The sequence below is a fragment of the Petaurus breviceps genome, unplaced genomic scaffold (assembly GCF_028583685.1).
Source record: "Petaurus breviceps papuanus isolate PSGF00001 unplaced genomic scaffold, PetGlider_PUasm1.0 175, whole genome shotgun sequence".
Lineage (NCBI taxonomy): Eukaryota > Metazoa > Chordata > Mammalia > Diprotodontia > Petauridae > Petaurus > Petaurus breviceps.
This window is the reverse complement of record NW_027185764.1, coordinates 50,459,356-50,480,469: the sequence shown is the minus strand read 5'-3', so window position 1 is coordinate 50,480,469 and position 21,114 is coordinate 50,459,356. Positions and strand designations below refer to the sequence as shown.

Sequence of the window (21,114 nt, the reverse complement as noted above, 5' to 3'; positions counted from 1 at the left end):
TACCAAAGCTTCTATACCTACCAGCTGAAGTATAGTAGTAACTATTCTTCCATATTTATGGGTGGTAGGAGGAAGGGTCTCTGTGGTATAAAGAGGAGAAAGAGGAAGGTAAAGACAAGGAATGGATTCCACTTTTCCTGGGTTGACACAGACAAAATTTTTAAATTGGATGGTTTTTGTCTTTAATGCTGACCCTTTCTTGTTCATTGACGTTCCGTGCTGCTTTAAGCCTTCTGTGCAGCATCCTACTCAATTGATAATACAGAATCATCCCTCCTATACACCTTTGTTCCCAAAGTTATCTATTATCAAAGTTATCAAAGGACACTTAGTGGAGGTGAGCCCTGGGTTTTAATTATGCCTCTGATCTTCATTAGCTGTCCAGTAAGGGATAAATCACTTTAACTCCCTAATTTTCTTGTTGGTTAAATATGCATAAGTAATGTAGTCCAACTTAACAAGGTTTTTATTGATATCAAATCAAACATAATATATAAAGACTTTCTAAACCCCAAAACATCACATAAATGTCAGCTATTGTTATTGTTATTATTATTATTATTATTTACTTACATAGACCATTAAAAAGACCAACATCTTTCCCTCTTTTAATATTTAAGCTCCTAGCTGAACTAATTCACACTGACTGGTGGCACTTTCTTATTCTCCTAGCAGTGCTTGTATTATTTAAAATGACCCCATAAAGTCTCTTTATTTTGGTGGTATTTCAGACAGTGGAACAAAAAAGTGAAAAGTTTTAGATTGTTTGTAGAAAGATATTTTAGGACAGGAACAATTTATGTAGACCAGGCCCTATTTCGGAGTCGGGTTAAATAGTATTTTTTTCCTCTCACAATTTCTTTTCTCCTTACAATTCTGAATCTGAAAAACAGATTTTCTAAATGCTTCAAGGCTTTTTTGTTTTTCTCTTCCTAATTTTTCCGTTGTTTTTTTTTCTCCTTTCTTCCAGAACTGGAAGAATGAGATGCAGGCTTTTTTAATACATAGACTTCATGTCAGGCATTTATAAGCTGGAGGCCATCCATATGTGCTTTTACAAGGAAAATTAAACAAGTCAATACAAATCCATTTCCACTGTTGGTAGTAAAGTTGATGTCTGTGTCATTTATGTCATCTTCATACATGAAATATGTAATTAATAGTTGAGGTTAGAATTTATATTTCGGGGTGACTGGTTAAAAAAAGAATTATACATCGATTTGACTAGCAAATAAGAGTTATTATATTCTGTATTTTGTCTGTATTATATTTCAAGTTTCTGTATTAACCTTAGTATAGCAAATGTTAATGACTTGCTTTTAAAGAATGAATATACTTTCATTATTTTAGTGACCAAACTATATTCTTTCAGAGTTTTTTCCCCACTTGGGAAAGTAGCTTAATGATTTTTTTGCATTTGGAATTTAAGAAGTTCTTCAGTGTCCTTCTGATTTTGTTTTGATTAATTTCTTTTTTCTTCTTTAGCATTTAAAAAGTAGCCATGACCAACCAGCTGTTTTCCTGCTCTTAAGGCAGATTCAGTGTAAGCCTCTGCTGCAGGCACAGAAACGTCTTCCAGATGCTGTCCTGGAAGAGCTGCAAAAAGCAGTTATGTCCAATTCAGCATCTTCTTCAGCTTGGCAGGTAAAGTGTTTTCTCTTTTTCTGGCTCTAATTAGGCAGCTTAGAATATCTGAATGAGTGGTAGAATTGAAGGGCTATTGCATTTCTTAATCAACTTGGTCTTGGGCAAGTCCCTTAAATTTGTTGTATGGTCTGAATAGCTAAATAAAGAAGAAAAATTGTAGTCAGAAGATGAGAGAATTGCATTCTCATTCTAGCTCTGTCACTAACTGGCTGTATGACAACTTTGCTTCTCTGGGCCTGTTTTTTTGTTTTTCTGTATAACTAAAGGGTTAGATTTGGTGATCCTTGACATCTTGTAGGTCAGATGTTTTATGTTCTGTGATTCTCTAAAACTTGGTCATTTTTTAACGAGTTATTCCCCTAGAGAATGTACTGCTTATGTAAGTATATCTTCCCAATAGACAGTGCAATGCCATGTTACTTTTTAACTCTGCTGTTACTTTTGAATAAGCTATACCCATTCAGAGCCCTACAGATTCCTATGGCAATCTTCAGTTTCTAAAAGTCATAAAAACAACTGAAGAAGTAGAAGTATCAGTTAATTCTTAATTTCAGACAAAAAAAATGTTTAGGGAAATCTAAGAGTGGGAGGAAAGAAAACCATGGTAAAAAAAATTTGGGCGAAGATCAGTAAAGTCAGAAATAGACACATTTTTGCCATTGGAGTTCATTATCTATGGTATAGAACAAGAGAGGAATTACAAGAAGAGTTGTGGAAATGGGTTACTACTCTGGCATAGAGGTGTGATCTGGTAGTTATGGGGCAAGTGACCCATTCCATCTTAAAATTTGTGATAAAGTTAAACATAGTCTAAAGTGAACCCTAGATTTAGAGAGGAACACTCTTCAAAAGACTCAGAGGAATTTGAGGTAGGATCCAATGAACTAAAATTCTACAGGGAAAGTCAGTTCAAGAGACTTTTGACTTTATAATGATATCAGAAGAGCATTTGGACTGTTTATCCAGCTATTATCTCTCACCCTTGCCACAGGATCAGCTTGTCTTCTTTTTTAATTATGCTAATGACATCTTTTTATTCTGTCTTCTTCAAACTTCATCGTTTAGCTATTGTACCTCTCTCTTGCCTTATGTGTGATACTCATTTTCAGTTTTTTGGAGACTATTGTGTTCCATATATCAGCCGTATGATAACACTAATAGAATTATAACATTGAAAAGAAAGGTCTTTATTTCTGGAAAAAGTTTGGGGTCACTAAAGAACCTTGTAGGTTCTTGAAGGCAGTCCAATCTGTTCTCGTCCTCTAGTTTAAATCTAGGCTGAGCTCATTGTAAGCACTTTAAAAGTATTCAGTTATTAATAGCAAAAGTACTCATAATGCCTTCTTTAGAGATGCTTAGCTCTCTTGCAGCAACTATATAAGTTTAGGTGGTTTATCTTACTGGGTGATTAGTACCTTTAAAGGTATCTCCTAGGCTGATGCTCAAACCAGTTAAAGTTATTTCCATTTTGAGATAACTCTTGTTGCCTAACATAGGGAAAATGTATAATAATCCAGGATTTTTATGAAGATCTAATATGTTTAAGGCTCTTTGTAGACTTTAAAGTGCTATATGAACATCAATTATTGCTACGTTATTATTATATATATAGTACATTTCACTATCACACTGTATTTCACTACATTTTCATTGTTACGTAGGACTGAACTGAACTTACCTAAAACTTTGTAGTGTTGTAGTTAATTTAACTGAAAGAAAGTAATATATGTAATTATTATTTGTCCTTTTTTTTTCCCCAAACATCAGGAAAATTTAAAGGAAATTTTGACATAGATGTTTATGTTTGTTTACAGATATTTTACACTTTCATTCCAATCTTTAACCTGCTTTCTTCATAGTCAGAATCACTGAAAAGTGTTAAGCATTGTATTATTTAAAGTTAAATTTAATTGGCTCTTTTTGATATAATTGCTTGAAAAATGCTATATGGTTTAGTATACTTTAATTCTATATAGAGAGTGTGATGCTCACAAGAAGTTTTGTTAGTGTGTTATAATAGAGGATCAGATACTGCAGTAGATGAACTCTCCTTGTTTTCTTTATGGCTGACTTAAAATTTCAGAAGATCCCTCCCCATCTTCACCCTCCCAGGCATCAGAATAAGGATGGTTCAAGTGAGATATGGATTTGCAGGACTGTGTAAAGAATCTGCCACTCTCTAGGCCTGTGTTGTGGTTTCAATATCACTATAATCTATAACTTAATAAAAACTGAATCTACTCCAAAGGTGTAATGAAATTATTGAGGGTGGGGAACCAAATTTCTCATTAAATTTAATACCAAAAATGGTAACATACTGATATTTGATTGGTATAAGTAACTAAAACTTCCTGGTCTCTCCCTTTCCTCTAGTGGTTAGCACAGGTATATCAGTCACAGGGAATGATGGGTGCTGCAGAGATGTGCTACAGAAAGAGTCTCCAGGTGGCATCCCAGCAGGGTAATTGGAATGGAAAACTCTCAAGTTTACTGAGACTGGCATTACTTGCCCTGGAAGTCTGCAGGGTAAGATCTTCTTGTAATTGTTGTAATGAACAATTGATTCCATTTCCCAATAGTACACAAGCTTCTTGATGGCAAGGACTATTTTTCCATTTTGTCTTTTTTATCTCTAGCACTTACAAGTCTTTCACATAATATATGTTTATTGCATGGATTGGATTGTTAGATTAAATTGATGATAGCCTTTCAACATAGTTACATTTGCAAAGTTCCTATATTATTCTCTCTCAGTTTTGGTTTCCTTTTAAACTTTATGTCATTTTAGACTTGTTAACTACATGAGCAGGGAGAAGAGTTCAGTGGGAGAAAATTAAAGGCCATAATTTTGTTTTGTAACCGTTTAACTGAACTTCAGCCAAAAAAAACAAAAAACAAAAAACAACCCAACAACTTATATTTTGTGGGGATGGTGTGTGTTAAGAAGTAATCAAAAGTAGACATTAATATTTCAGATTGCCATTTTTGCTCGGAATGCGTTGGTAATTTGTCACTCCCCCTATGATGTTAGTACTAGGAGGGGACTTAAGGATCTTCTCTCACTGCCTTCATTTTCTAGATAAGGACAGTGAGGTACAGAGGGTAAGATGAGGTATCCAGGTTCACACAGCAAAGTTAGTGGCAGAGCTGGGCCAGAACCATGTTTCTTGACTCCCAGTTAAGTGCCCTTTGTATTATACCATGGACCCTTCTCTTAGCTATGCGTTTTCCTAATAATTTAATCTTGTCAGTGCCAGTGGGTTGTTAGAAATAGATCTAAGTGACATTTCCCTCCACGAAAGGGTCACCTTTACACGCTGATGCCTAAAGACTTGGACATGACCTTAGATGCTCAGAGATCGTCAGAAAAATATAGCTATGTCTAATTCTTTACAGCCACAAGGGCTTCAAGTAGGGGCCTTATGATAGCCTGTTTTTATTCAGTAAACAAAGTTCTCTGTTGTGCTAGGTCCTGTGCCAGGTACTGGGGGAATTAAAAATTTAGGTAAAACACTGCCCTTGCCCTCATAGAGTTTACCATCTGGTATCAGAATAAGACACTAAGGCCTAAGTGGCACAGTGGATAGAGCCCCTGGCATTGTGTTAGGAAGACATGGGTTCCGTTCTGGCCTCAGACATTTAATAGCTGTGTGACCCTTGGCAAGTCACTTAAACTCTATTTGCCTCAGTTTTCTCAGTTGTAAATTATGATAATAATAATAATAATAATAATAATAATAATACGTAGATACACATGTTGACTTTTCTCCTAGAAAATTGAAGCTTGATTAATGCCTCTTGATTAGTGATTTTCTTCTAAAGGAAAAAGACTGTAAATATCTAGGTACACATATTTGTAAAGCACTTAGCATAATGCCTGGCATATAGTGTTTGAGAAATGCTTGTATGTATATAAAATGTTATATAAATAAATATCCTATAGTATTGATAAAAATTAATAGTTTCATGGTAAACAGTTTGTCTTTATTTTGCAAATTTTTATAGAATTCATCTATATACTGCAGGCCAGTATGAGGCTGGTGTCCTATATTGTATATGATAATATAGTAAAAATCACTTAGATTCTTTTTATTGATATTACAAAGTACTTTATGATGATTCTTCAGATAGAATATAATAGTTGACAATTGCAGAGCATTTTTAGAATGTGTAACATGCTTTTACATTCATTATCTCATTCAAACCTCACACTCAATCGAGGGAAGGGGCATGGATAATAACATTCCCAATTATACACCTGAAGAACAGGCTTATAGAAACTGAATGACCTGTACGTGGTCACACAGCTGGGGCACATCAGAAGTGAGATTCAAACCTAGGTCTTGCTGACTCCTGTTCTAGCACAGTGGCATACAAAAATGCCAGAACCCACTAAACAGATATTTACTATTAATTTCTTAGTGATTAAAACAGGGTGTTTGATTCTTGAAAGCTTCCCTATTTAAGTGTAATTTTAACAGTATTAACCCAATCCTGCTTTTTTTACTAGATGTTTTGGAATGTATTATTTACCCCATCTTTAGAGCAAACTCTCCGTGACCTCCCTTCATTTCCTACTTGTAGTTTAATTAGATAGTTTCCTCTTAAATTATTGCCCAGATTACTAATGAATGAACTGTATCTGGGTTTTATTGGTTTAGTTTCCATTTTAATTTTGATTGCAACTTTATGTTTGAAACCAGTGTTATTTCTATTCCATTAAAATACTCAGAAATCAACATTCTTAGAATCTTGACCACAGATTCAGGTATATTATGAATGATTTTCTAAGACTTTTTAAAAAACTTATTTCAAGGTAATAGCCATCATTTTCTAATTTATTGTTTCTATTTGGAATCGGATACTTCTTCCTGAGGCATTAAATAATATAGCAGCACTAAAGTATGTATTTTCTGGTGAGATGTGCACAGACATAGGCACCTCTGTGTAGGACTTTTTCCCTAGAAAGCAAAATCTTGATTAATGCCTCTTGCTTAGTGATTTTCTTCTAAAAAGGAAAAAACCCTGTAAACATATAGGTACACAATTTCTTTATTAATAAATAACTTGGCATCATTTTCATGCTGAGAGGACTGGCTAAAAATGTGGTTTGTAACTCCATCCTTTTCTTTGACAAAATCTACCAGTTGATAATGGGAATGATTTTTTTCCAGTTGCATTTAAAGATAGTTTTCAATCATTTATTTTTTTATAAGATTTTGAGTTCCAAATTTTTCTCCCTTCACCCCTCCCTAAGACAGCATGCAATCTGATATAGGTTATACATGTGTATTCATGTTAAACATATTTCCACATTAGTCATGTTGTGAAAGAAGAAACAGAACAAAAGGGAAAAACCATGAAAGGAAAAAAAGTAAAAATAGTATGCTTTTGATCTGCAGTCAGAGGTGGATTTTAGTTCTTTCTCTGGAGGTGGATGGCATTTTTCATCATGAGTCTTTTGGAATTGTCTTGGATCATTGAATTGCTGAGAAGCTCGAAGTCTATCATAGTTGATCATCGCACAACGTTGCTGTTACTCTGGACAGTGTTCTCTTGGTTCTGCTCACTTCACTCAGCATTAGTTCATGTTGTGTAGTTTTAAAAACGAGACTAGTTAAGTTTTAACTTAACCTTTTGAAGAAAGGTTATCCAAATTATAGACACTTCTGAAATCCAAATGGAATAATGGTACATTTTCTTGTCATACTTGATTTTAGTACACCTGATACAACTCAAATGACATCTTTTCCTTTCTTTTACATTTTCATAGGCTGATGTTTCAAATGATCACTGGCCATCTTTAGTTCAGGAAGCTACAGCTGAAGCACTGAAACTTTGCTTTTGCCCACTGGCTCTTCTGTTGCAAGCTCTGTTACAATTTCACCGCAAAATGGGAGCAAGGTATATCATCAAGTTATACTCTACAGCTGCTTTTGCCATTTAACATTCTTCTGTGCCACCTTTCTGATCATCACCTACATAAACATATATACGGATTGTTGTCAGCCAGAAAAAATGCCTCTAATTACATTCCATGAGTCTCACTCTATAGCCTGTCCTGGTCAATGTTTCTGTAATTCATTTTGGGTGAAGGCCTAAAAGGCATATTTGCCAAATTTTCAGGGTATAGAATTCCACCCAGTATGTTAGGTGAGTGAATCAAGAGTTCCAAAAGATCGGGGTGGCTAGGTGGCGTGGTGAGTGGAGCCAGCCCTGGAGTCAGGAGGACCTGAGTTCAAATCCAGCCTCAGAAACATAACACAAAAAACTGGCCATGTGACCTTGGGCAAGTCACTTAACCCCAATTACCCTACCTTTCCCCCTCGAAAAAGAAAAAAAAAGTTCCAAAAGATCTTTTACAAGTTGGGGTGGTGGGCCACAAGCAACAAAATCAATTAGGACAAATGTAAAGTTCTGATGTTCTTTGGGATATACCATGTAGGATGGGGAGACCTGGTTTGACAATAGTTAATGTGGAGAGGAAGAAAAACCAAGGTGTATTTAGTTGGCTGCAGGCCAGTGGTATAATGTAACTGTTTTTAAAAAAAAGCTAATGTAGTCTACTAGGAGGTAAGAGTGAGGGTCTAGATCTTTGATTTCTGAGATATAGAATACTCCTTCTATGGAAATTCTCCATTGGTGCTTATCAGCCACTCATCTGTAATTTATAGTCTTGTACAGTTACCTGGGGCACTGAAAGATTGTAATCTGCCCTTGATCACAAAGTCATATGTGTTAAGAGGCAGAACCCAAGTATTTCTCACTCCAAGGTCAAGTCTTGCTCTCTAATGCAACCTTAGGCAGTATTAATAGAGAATTATTGTACCTAGATTAAGGAAGATTATAATTCTTATTTACTCTGCAATAGTTAGACAATATTGGGAGTATTGTGTTCAATTCATAACCTCTTCTTTTAAGCAAGGCATTGTGATACTAACTTGTGGTCTGGAAACCATGACATTTGAGAGGTAGTTGAAAGAGTGGGGCACATCTAGCTTGGAAAACGGAAATCTTCAGGTGGATACCATTTAAACATTTGAAGGGCTTTATGTGAAAGATCAAACACATCTCAGGTTAAGTTTAAAACTTTGCCATGAAGGCAGACTTAGAGGCAAGCACCATGAGTAGTAGAGAGGGAGATTTTGGCTCAATGTGAAGATTTTTTTTTTCTAACAGAACTTCCCCAGAATAGAATAAATGCACTGAAAATTATTGAGCTTTCTCTCATTGGAACTTTTCAAGCAGAGGCAAACTCTTTCAGGGATGATATAAAAGGGATTCTTGCCTCATCTGCAAGGCTGGATCAGATAAGAGACCTTGACTGAAGTTCAGAGAAATAGCAGTAGCATTTAGTGGGTTTAGATAAGTGGAAACTTTAAGAGAGTGGATGACTAACTTTTAAATCATTGCACTCTATTTTTAGTCAAATATTAGACAAATAAATAGAATGCTCTCCCCTCTAAGCATTTGACTAATTATATAGGAATTAAGTGAGGAACTTATGATAGTAATATGTTACTAGCTTCAATATTTTACTTGCACCCCCTCCCCCTTGTAAAGAAATATATAATCATTTATTTATTAAAAACTATTCCAGGAGGGGCAGCTAGGTGGTGCAGTGAGTAAGAGCACCAGCCCCGGAGTCGGGAGGACTTGGGATCGATTCTGGACTCAGATAATTAACACCCACACAAAAAAACTGGCCATGTAACCTTGAGCAAGTTACTTAACCCCAGTTACTTAAAAAAAAAAGCAAAAAACAAAAATTTAAAGCTATTTCAGGGCTAGTTATTGAAGGATATCTAAAAACTAAATTACTAAGTAGTTACTCTTTTTTTTTCCTTTGTAAGCAACAAAAAGGGATATTTTATTCAGATTAGACCAAAAAAAAGTCTATTTTTTAATAACTGATCCCAGAAAAAGAATGGTAATGATTTAGGGATCCTAGATATTAGAAACTAATTAAAGGTTAAAAAAAAAAAGCTTGGTTTTAACAGAATTTATAACATAAAACCTATTCAGATATTCCATGTGTTCTCCCCAGAAATACCAACATTGTGTAACACAGTCAAATTATATCGATGTTTATTAAGCACCTCCTTACTATCTGTAGAGCATTGTATTAGTTTCCAGAGGTGAAACAAAGTTTAGATAAAACAAATAAGAGTTGAGAGTCTGGTAGGGGGTCAGACCCTTCTTGTTAACCTCTTGTGCAACTTTTTTGCTTTTCTCTTGGTTCTGAAGTGGCCAGACTTAATACCCTGTTTTCTTCATTTTGAAAGATTTGAATTAAAAATTTGTTAAGTTTTAAAGCACTGTGTCTGCAAAAGAAATCAGAGAATTAGGAATTTTATGGTGAGTAATGTATAAAATGGCTGGTGCTGCTTAGGTTGCTATAAATGTTGACTCTCTTTTCCTAGGGAGACACGGCGGTTGTTGGAGAGAGTTGTGTATAAGCCTGGGTATCCCAAATCCATGGTATCATTTGCACGCTGGTACCTGCTGAGACACTTGTATGCCAAAGATGATTATGAACTCATCGATGTAAGTAATTGATTTATTTCAAGGCAGTTCATTTCTAGCTTAATGATTTTAGCATTAAATTTTGTAATTCTCCTATTAAAAAAAATACACATGCAGTGCTGGCAAATTACAATATCTGCTGTGGAATCTGTTAAAGATTTAGGAGTATTTAAACAGCAGACACAAGTTGCACTTTCTAGTTGCCATTTTGCCATGAATCATGAGAAATTTTCATCTGACTAATAATGGGTTTGGGTTTTTTTTATTTGTTTTGCTTTTTGGAGGGGGGAAGGTAGGGCAGTTGGGGTTAAGTGACTTGCCCAAGGTCACACGGCTAGTTTGTGTGTGTATGTGTGTGTGTGTGTGTGTGTGTGTGTTGCATGTCTGAGGCCAGATTTGAACTCAGGCCCTTCTGACTCCAGGGCCGGTGCTCTATTCACTGCACCACGTAGCTACCCTGAAGAATACTTTTTTGTTAGAGTGAATTTGTTGTTCTGATACTATTCCATTTCTTTTTATTTTTTTTTTGCTTTTTGGAGCAGGGAAGACAGGGCAGTAGGGATTAAGTGACTTGCCCAAGGTCACATGGCTAGTACATGTTAAGTGTCTGAGGCCAGATTTGAGCTCAGGTCCTCTTGACTCTAGTGCTGGTGCTCTATTCACCGCGCCAACTAGCCACCCCTGGTATTTTTTTTTTTAGCATAGTTCATTCCTATTTGCCTCTGCTGTTAAGCAGTGATGAGAGAGAGAGAGAGAATATGTGTGTGGAGGTGGGGGTTGGATAGTGGGTATATTGGGGAGGGGATGTTTCAAAAATTGGAGAAAAAGGAGGAATAAAAACTAGCCTGGACCGTTGAGAGAGGGAAATGGTAATAGACACTGACATGGACATTCCTGATAAAGTTTGAGCCTCCACACATGATTTAAGGGGGGAATAAATTTTTTAAAATATACATTTAAAGGGAAGTCTTTCAAATGACATTGAATCTAATATTTTTATTGATTATCACAGAATTTAGAGAAAAATTATGTTTCTTCTTATTTTTACTTTATTTTTGAGAAGATGAAGATGTCAGTACTTTTTAAGCTATTTTAAATGGTTAGAGGATACGATGTGTGTCAGTTTTTATTGAGCTTTCCCACCACAATACAAAGAAAGATATGCACTAATAAAGATAGCATGAGAGGATTTTTTTTAATGTATGCTAAAATGAGGCTGCTTTAACTGTGTTCAAAAATAGTTAAAAGTTCATTCAAGTGCTAGCATTTGAAATAAGCTGTTGTGGGAAAAACTACTTTTTTTAAATCACCTTTTGCATAATATTATTCTTAATATACTGCAGCAAATTATATCTCTTCTTTATGTCTCTTTGACTCCTTTGGGTCACTGGCAGTTTTGATCCTTCAGAGACTGTGGTGTCCCATGACTCAGTGCCATTTAGAATCACTGGAAGCATATTGGTGTTTTTAAAAAAAATAGCTTTTTGTTTTAGGAAGTACTTGGTGTCATTGACGAAAGCACTGCAATTTTCTGAGTACAATCCAGGCCATTCTTTTCCTCCTAATTCTTTCTGGGTTTGGTTCATTGTCTTCTCTCTCTGTCCAAACTGATACTGATAAACCGAAGGATTACCTCACTCTATCCTGCTGCATATCACAGTCTGGCATCCTTCACCCACTTTATGTGTGGATTCCTGGGCTAAACTCTCATTAAGTAGCATCTCTCTGCATGTGTAATAGTCTGCAGTAAGAGCAGTGTCATTTGTAGCAGGAGCATCTGGAAGACCTCACCCTCTATAGAGAACTTCTCTAACATGTGCTTCCTCCTTTGGAGATCATAGGTCTTCCTGTTTTATTGCTTATTTCACGTTTATAATTATAGGGTCATTGAACAAAATTCTGTGTTGTCTCTATGCAGTAGTCTTATGTGAGCTTAACATTTTCATGGTGAAGTTTATGTTGGAAAGGAGACCTTAAGGCTGTGTAGACATGTTAAATGCTTTTTTAAAAAGTTGATGTATTTTGTTTTGACATAACAGACATCCCAAGAAGCCTACACTACTAAATGAATTCCCAAAAACATTAGGTGAAACAGCATGAATGAGACTGATACTCCATACCACTCTCCTAAACATCCCTGTTTCTGTTGAGGGCCACTGTTCTTTTAGTCACCCAGGTTCTTCAGGCTGTGACCCTCAACTTCCCTCACCAAAGAGCCAGTTGTCAAACCTTGGTAAATCTAAATCCACCTTAATTCTTTTTTTTTTTTTGCTTTTTGGAGAGCAGTTGGGGTTAAGTGACTTGCCCAATGTCACATGGCTAGTTTTTTTGTGTGTTAAGTATCTGAGGCCCGATTTGAACTCAGGTCCTCCTGATTCCAGGGCCTGTGCTCCATTCACTGCGCCACCTTAGCTGCCCCTTACCTTACCTTAATTCTTATTCTTAATTCTGTTGTCTGCAATCCCTGCCCAAATTATGTGTACTGATGGATTAACTCACTGGTCTATCCCACTACATATTGTGGTCTGGCATCCTTCACCCACTTTATGTACAGATTCCTTAAAGTCTGTTCACTTTTTTCTACTCCAGCAGCCACCACTGTATTTTGAGATCTGTGGTAGCCTCTTCATTGGAATCTCTGCTTGCAGTTTCTCCTCTCAATCTACCTTTTCCAGAGCTCCTAAAATAATTTTCCTAAAGTGAAAACCTGATCATCACTCCACTGCTTGAAGACCTTCAGTGTCTCCTCATTGTCTCTAGGGTGAAATGTCAATCCCCTAGCTTAACATTTAAAGCCCTTCCCAGTCCGAATCTAGCCTAGTTTTCCAAACTTACTACACATTACCTCCTTTTTATACCCTCTATTTTCCAGCCAAACTAGTTTGCTATTCTCCAGACTTGCACTGTTTCCCACCTCCATGCCTTTGTACAGACTGTTCTCTATTATTTTTGGTTCTTAGAGAAATACAGAATTAAAGTTTAGGTAGAATATTTGCCTTCAAAAAACTTAATTTTGATGATAAGCATGCAATTAATCTCTTCAGAGAAAAGCATGGAGTTGATTAAGTTGAAGAATAGGTTGGGTATTCTGCATTTTATAGAATATGTGGAAATATGGAGTACTTGGTAAAAAAAAAAAGCCTTACACACTGAGTCAATTAATTTTTTTTAATAGTATGGCATATTTTTGACATCTAAGAGACAAATTGGCCATCAGCTAAAATGAAAAGAGGGAGGGAAACCTTAGTGTTGATTACAAAACTAACCAAGTAAAACTTTTTAGCTCTACAGACTTTATGTATGTATTACATATATGTATATATTCACATATATATGTACACATATTTCCCAAATTTGACTTTATATAAAGAATTCTGAAAAAAAACTTGCATTCCACCTATGTTAACTTTTCTGTACAGTACTGTACTTTCTCTCCTCCTCTGCCTTCGCTCAGCACTCCAGGCCTTGAACTCTAACCTCTCCTCTCCTTTAAAAAACCCTTAAAAAGCCCATTCACTCCAATTGAAAGCTGTGAGACTGTCACCATAGCCACCACAGGCTTGGGGTCTTGGCTTGAGACCTCTGGCACCAAGAGAGAAGACCTTTACCCCACTCCAGCATCTGTACTAGGGTGCTGTGTGTCTATCCCTGGCCACTGAGCGTCACGTATCCACCCCTGTGTCTGTGTCCACCCCCATGTGTCTGCCCCACACATGTTCTTCCTCTTGCTTCAGACCAGGCCCCTGTGTGACTGGCCCTGGCCCCCACAAATCCTTGAACCATTCCTGCCTCCCTTCTTCCCTTCCCCATTGCTGCAGGCAGATTCACATTACAATAGTAGAGGTTTGTGGGATGAGGTCCACTTATAGAAAGGGAGATCTGTCTGTACCTGAAAAGAACAAATGGAGGCAGCCTCATTGAATGAACATTTGACTGTGATGTGCTTCCCTGTCTGCTCTTAGTACGTTTTAAAAATAACTCATTCTTTGGCTGAACAGAATGACTAAACTTTCCTACTGATCTCGTTCTTGTGTAGTCTGATATATCCTTCCTATAAATATCTAGTGTTTGCCAGTTATGAAAATAGCGAACTTTGTCACTGTATAAGACCTCCTAACAGTCTCTCTGGTTTTTCATCACAGATGCTTGTAGACAATGCCAAAGCCCATGGAGACACCAGAGCACTAGAACTGAATCAGAAATTGTCGTCGTCATCATCATCATCAAAATGACATGGATTGCTCATAGTCAGTGAACTAAAGGAAGTTGTCAGTGGAATTGAGGAATAAATCAAGTCTTTCTCCCAAAAAGTAACATTCTGAGGCCCTCCACCTCCCTTGCTGTTCTACTTTTAATCCAGAGCAATTTATATACATATTGCCTCTGCCTACTAGACAAATACACACAGACACACACACACACACACACACACACACACACAGACACACACAGAGTATACCACCTTGAGGTGGAATCTCTCAGAAACCCCTAGCCTGACTTTGTCAGAAAATTCTCAATCTTTCCTATCCAAGAAAAAAGTTTACAGTGAGAAGAAAACACACCTGCCCGTCTAGTTCTGCAGCAGCAACAACTGTGAAGAGTGCATGGATGATGTTTTTGTGTCTTCAGTGGTACAGAACACTTCTTGCAATAAAGCCTTAATAACCATCCTCTAAATAATATGCAAAGACATTAAGAAATTAGCACAATTCAGATGTTTCGTTGTAATGTGCTTTTATGTGATATCCCCTAACATTCCCCAAATACTTGCTTTTATAGGTAGTAGAATTCAGTACAACCCCAAACAAAAACTAAATAATATAAATATATAAACTATTTTGTTATCAATTCACATCGGATTCTGTGTAAGAAGCATAAGTGTAAAGGTGCAGGTGAAACTTAAATTGCTAGTATGTATTTATACATATATATATATTTGGTGATCCTTAGATCTGTGGCCGTTTTAAATCGTTCATTTGAAAGAATTTTTGAAGGTTTTCTGTGTGTGTGTGTGTGTGTGTGTGTGTGTGTGTGTGTGGTGGGTCAGCGTTAGGGTGGGGAAGGAAACATGACTTCTTGCAGTATCTAATTAATCATGGCATTTTCTTGACTTTGTGATGGCAAGTATTCTTACTTAAATGAAATAAAACCATGGCCTGTTTTTTAGCAGCATGAACAGGTGATCTCAGTGTGTCATATTTAGAAATTTGAAATATTAGATGCTTCAATTATTTTTACTTGTTTAGGTTTTATACTTTGGGGGAAAGTATTTTTGCATTTTTAAAGAATTTGTTTTAAGTGATTCAGTTTCCTTATTCCTTTATATTCTTGCTTTTAAAAGATGATTTTAACCTGTTTGCTGACATTTCATTTATTTTAGTTATCTCTTTAATTCTACCAATCATGTACTAAATATGGCAGTACCATAGATGTAATTTTCTAAGCCAACAGGCTTACATTATTTTATGTGAAGTGCTATGAATTAATGTCGAATTTCTGAATTATAAATTGTACTTCAGTAAGAGCAACTTTTTATTGTGAATTTGTATACAGTGCTATATTATTAATAAAGATTGAAGGATAAAGTAGTAAAGGTGATATCAACTATATTGTAAAAACTATTTAGAGCTAACCCAAAAAATTCTACTTTATGCAGAAAAGTTTAATTCGGTACTCTCCTCTATTCAAGTTCATTTAAACCCTTTAAAACTTTTTTTTTCTTTTTGTTTTTTGGAGGGGGGAAAGTAGGGCAATTGGGGTTGTGACTTGCCCAAGGTCTCACTGCTAGTTTTTTTTTTTTTTTTTAAAGCAATCGGGGTTAAGTAATTTGCTCAAGGTTACACGGCCAGTTATTTCTGGGTGTGGTGCTGAGTATCTGAGCCCAGATTTGATCCATGGAGCCGGTGCTCTTACTCGCTGAGCCACCTGGCCGCCCCTAAGCAATTGGGGTTAAGTAACTTGCTCAAGGTTACACGGCCAGGTGTTTCTGGGTGGTTGCTAAGTGTCTGAGCCCGGGATTCGATCTCCAGGTCTTCTCAACACTGGAGCCGGTGCTCTTACTTGCTGTGCTACCTGGCCGCCCCTCACTGCTAGTTTTGTGTTAAGTGTTTGAGGCCGGATTTGAACTCAGGTCCTCCTGACTCCAGGGCTGGTGCTCTATTCACAGCGCCACCTAGCCGCCCTCTAAACCCTTTAAGACTTTAAGAACTTCTTCAATATCCTCAAAGGACATTATAGATTCAATATACTAAGATCCCATCAGTTCATGTTATGGTCTAGATGTTGGATAAATATCTATTAAAATATAAATCATTACCCTCCACTGGAGGATAAAACACTCTTGTATTAAAAGGTATATTTAGAATCTGTAAAATGATTTAGAGCTGAAGTGAAGCTTTAAACTAGTTCAATCCCCTCCTTTTATCAGATGAAGAAACAGTCCCACAAAGATGAAATGACCTGTGCCCAAGCTTATACCTGTAGTAGGGAGCAGAAGCAAGATTTGGATCCAGGGGCTTCTGACTTTACAGAGTGGGAAGGGTCAGGGTAGGATGATAGGTCTGAAGCTGGAAGGGACCTCAGAAATTATTTAACGCCCTTGTGTTTTATGAGTGAAGAGGGCCAAGGAAGTTAAAGTGGCTTGCCCATAATCACACAGTAAGTGTCAAAGGTAGGATGTGAACCTAGGTCCTTTGACTCCAGAGACAGTGTTTTTTCTACTCTACCATTTCTCCTTTACTACCGAGATTGTTGTTTTCTCTTTGCTCAGATTTTGAACAGAAATGCATCTCTTTAACCTAGGAAAGCAGATGTATTTCTTATAAAATCTCAAGAGTTGGAAGGAGCCATCTAATCCAACAAATACATGAACAGGAATCCTTTTTGCAACATATCAGAAGCTGCTATCTAGCCTTTGCTTGGAAACTTTAAGTGATGGGGAACTCACTACCTTTTGAGACAATGCATTCTGTTTTTGGATAATTGATTGTCACAGTCTACACATTGAGTTCAAAATATGCAGTCCTCTAACTTGCTTCTAATCCTGCCTTCTGGTGCCAAGCCCGCCACTGTCCCTCTTCCTCTTCCTTCTCCCTCTCACCTTCTTCCTCTTTGCCTCTATGCCTTTGTATGAATCCCATCCATCCTAGCTGTCCACCTTTTTCGGGCTCACTAAAAGTGCTTCCTAGAAAGCTGATAGACTGAAGTGAAGGAGGAAAGAAAATACGCTAAAATGATCCTCAAGTGTTCATCATCTTGCAGGGTGGTAGGTGCTAGTGATAGAAAGAAGAGGCAAAGTCTCAAGGAGCTTGCAGACTGGGAGTATGGAATCTATTATTATAACTACAAAACAAATTACCAAAGCAAGCAATGCTAGTCTCGGAATACTCGAGGACCTGGTTTCATTTACTTTGCTAGAATACCGCCTGAGGACTTATTTAGCCTTTGGGCAGCACACAGTATTCCTTCAGGTTGGTATCCTTGTGGCAGCCACTAGAGGGGGGAACAAGATTATAGATGTGAAGGTACTTCGTAAACTAAAGCTCCTCAATGCACCACATTGATATTATTAAACCTAATGACGTGTCCAGCTTCTCAGGGGTTCCAACCTCCCCTGCCTGAGATACATCCCCTGATAATGGAAAGTTGATTGTACCAACTTGGGGGTAGGAGACTTGGTTCAAATCACACCTTAAACACTAGTTGTGACCATGGGTAATTACTTCAATCTTCTGAGAACTGTTTTCTCAGCTTTAAAATTAAGATAATACTTTGGTCTCCAAAAAGCTGTTTGGATCAAATGAAATACTAAAAACAAAGCAATGTGTCATAGTAATTTTGCACAGTGACAGGAGCGTTAGGTCTAGAATTAAGATCTGGGTTTAGATCTTTCCTCTAATCCTACCTGTATGAATTTGGGCAACTCATACTCTCTCTCAGTCTAGGTTTCATCTGTACAATGAGGGAATTGGGCTAGATCACCTCTGAGGCCCCTCCTGACTTGCTTCATGATTCCAGTGTAATATTCCTTTGAAAGTGTATCTTCCCTTCTGAAATTTGACCCTGATTAGACTTTCATAATTGTTTTCTTGTATCTAGGGGAGCCCAGAATAGTGAGAAAAATATTCATGAGTTGACAAGATTTTTACTATTAGGATTCCTCTGATAATTTGTAGCTTTATGTCTTTATAACAGTTAAAAAAATATATATTGAAGGAATATAACCTCCATTTTTTTGAAGTATCTTGTCACTTAAAATGCAGTACATGACTCTCTTTTGTAAAATTGGTAGAGAGTGAGGTAGGCCAAGGCCAGTGTGTGAAAGTGAGAGATCTCAGGATGTAGTCAAAAAACCTGGGTTTGAATCCTTGCTTTACTTAAGTCCTATGTGAACTGCAAATCACTGAACCTCCCTGGGTCTATGTTTTCTTATCTGTAAAGGGAGAGGCATAGATAGACTAAATGATCTCCAGTAGAGATCCCTTTCTACTTTAAATACCGTTATCCCAAAGTTTCTGTTTTTGACAAAGGATGGAGGACAGAAAATGAGATTAACATTGGTGTATGACCGCTAGCATGCATACACTATGATGTGTTTTTATATAACTTTTAATATAGCTGTCAAGATAACCTGCTTGTCATGATCTTTACTGTTCTGATCAGTAATCAAAGTTCATCCTGTCAGGATTCTTTCCCACATTTGATGTTAAACCAATTAATGAACTGGTTTATGACATAAATCCCATTATCTCTGGCAGCACTCACAAAATTATTCTGTATTACCCCCAGAAATCATAGTGAGAATACCAATCTTTCAGAAGCACTTTGTCATAGAATATGATGAAAGCATTCATTCTCTTGATGACTAGTCTAATATTCTTAGCCTACCACTTAGAGCATATTATCAGCACTACAATTGAATAGGTACCTTGTTTAAAATTAACTCTCTTTAAAGTCATACTGTATTAAATAAAACATAGATAGAATTGACTAACCTATTAAACCCAAAATGGAGTCAGCAGGGGGAGAGAAGGAAAGAGATCATAAGAACTCAGAAGCAGAATTATCCTGCAAGTGGTTTTCTGCTCCAATAATATGCTGTCAAGGGAAGTACCTATTCAGACCCGTTGGTGCTAAATGAATGAGCCCACCATAATTATGTCTTCTAGTGGGCTCCATTTTGAATTTTGATGCCCCACTTAAGAATGCAATGGTATACCAGACTCAGTTATTCAATATCCTGAGTGACCAGGATGGTAAAGGGTTTTGAAACCATGCCATATAAGGAGTGGCTGAAGGAACTCAGTGGGGATACTTAACCTCAAAAGGAACTTAGTGGGGACCTGACTGAAATAATTAAGTTATAATGCGTGAAATTATGTGAAGAGGGATTAGATTTGTCCTGCTTGGCCTCAGAACTAGGACCAGTGTTGGGAAATTACATGGAGGCAGATCTGAATTCAATAAAAGGAAATATTTCTTAACTAAGTCTGTTCAGAAATAGAAGGGATTAAGCACTATCCACTGAAGTGTATAGTGAGTTCCTGGTCACTGGAAGATGGGTTTTTAATTTATCAGGGATTTTAGAGAAAGGAGACAAACTTCAGGGTAAGAAAGCAGATGATACTAGAATCTTCTCTGATGCTAGGATCCTATGGGAATCTATCCAGTGTGCTATAAAGCTTCCTGTAGATATAAGCTTTTTTAAAATAAGTAACTAGGGCAAATTTGTTATGTCCATTTGTTATCCATTTCTCTTACTAGATGACTGATCTACCTCCTTTTCCAATGATGTTTTACTGGATGATATCTTGAGTGTCACTTCTAAAACACAATTCATAACTGTGGGCAGCTTGTCCCCACCATGCATCTGTCTAGTACTTTTTGGGTCCCCTACAACTTTAACTTGGGAGATTACAGTGTTCCAAGATTTGTAACCATTTAGCATAACTGGAGGAACATTGGTGTTAAAAATATGAGTTTGGTGCAAAGAACAGTTAATTCCAATTACATAAACCTCTTGCAAAAATAGGAAAATATGGAATCCTATAAAGTTATTTCTTTGAAAAAAAAGTTTAATACCTAAACCAGGGAGAGCCAAAAAGATAAGGAAAATTAGAGACAACTATCTCATGAATATGAATGTAAAACTTAAAAAAATATATTAGCAAAGACACTACAGTGGTGTATCACAAATACTGCACTAGAGTCAGGTTGGATTTATATCAGGAATGCAGGGCAGGTTCAGTCTTAAGAAAACTCAACACAATAGACCATATTGATAACAAGGACAACAAAAATGATATGATTACATCAATAGATACAGGAAAAGCTTTTGACAAAACAGCATTTATTTCCACTAAAGAAAAAAAGGTACTTTTATGTTGAATTGTTTGTCTTCTCAGTAGGGGTGAGTGAGGAGGGAAGAAGTAAGAGAATCTGGAACTCAATTTTTTAAAAACAAATGTTAAAAAATTGGTGTTACATGCAACCAGGAAATAAGCTATACAGGTAATGGGGTATAGAAATCCATCTGCCCTACAAGAAAGTAAGGGATGAGGGGGTAAGGGAAGGGATTGGTGGTGGTGGTGGGGATATATGAGAGGGCAGACTGGGGGAAGGAGTAATTCCTGGGGGGAGGGGGAGGAAAGAGATGGGGAGAAAATTTGGAGCTCAAAATCTTGTGGAAATGAATGTTGAAAACTAAAAAGAAAAAAAGAAAGAAAAAAAGGCACTAGAAATCACAGGAATAAATGCACCTTTATTTAATTTGGCAAGTAACATCTATCTAAAACCAACAGCTAACTTTATAGATAATGGAAGTTAACTTATAGGCCCTTCCAATATGACTGGGGTAAAGCAAGGATATTACAATATCACCACTATTCTTTGATATAATGCTAGAAGTGCTACTTATAGCAATAAAACAAGAAAAAGAAATTG

The 21,114-nt window shown here is 36.7% G+C and overlaps 1 protein-coding gene across 6 annotated transcripts in view; it reads left to right on the top strand.

The window, feature by feature from the left end:
* The window catches only part of SKIC3 (SKI3 subunit of superkiller complex), a 122,893-nt gene extending 107,127 nt beyond the window's left edge, over positions 1-15,766 (top strand). For all 6 annotated transcript variants that reach the window (XM_069085129.1, XM_069085128.1, XM_069085124.1 and 3 more), the window contains 5 exons: positions 1,486-1,644; positions 4,021-4,173; positions 7,421-7,551; positions 10,071-10,194; positions 14,316-15,766. In XM_069085129.1, coding sequence (XP_068941230.1) covers positions 1,486-1,644; positions 4,021-4,173; positions 7,421-7,551; positions 10,071-10,194; positions 14,316-14,405 — 657 coding nt within the window. In that variant the 3' untranslated portion in view covers positions 14,406-15,766. The remainder of the gene's footprint in view (positions 1-1,485; positions 1,645-4,020; positions 4,174-7,420; positions 7,552-10,070; positions 10,195-14,315) is intronic.
* The last annotated feature ends 5,348 nt before the right edge of the window (positions 15,767-21,114 follow it).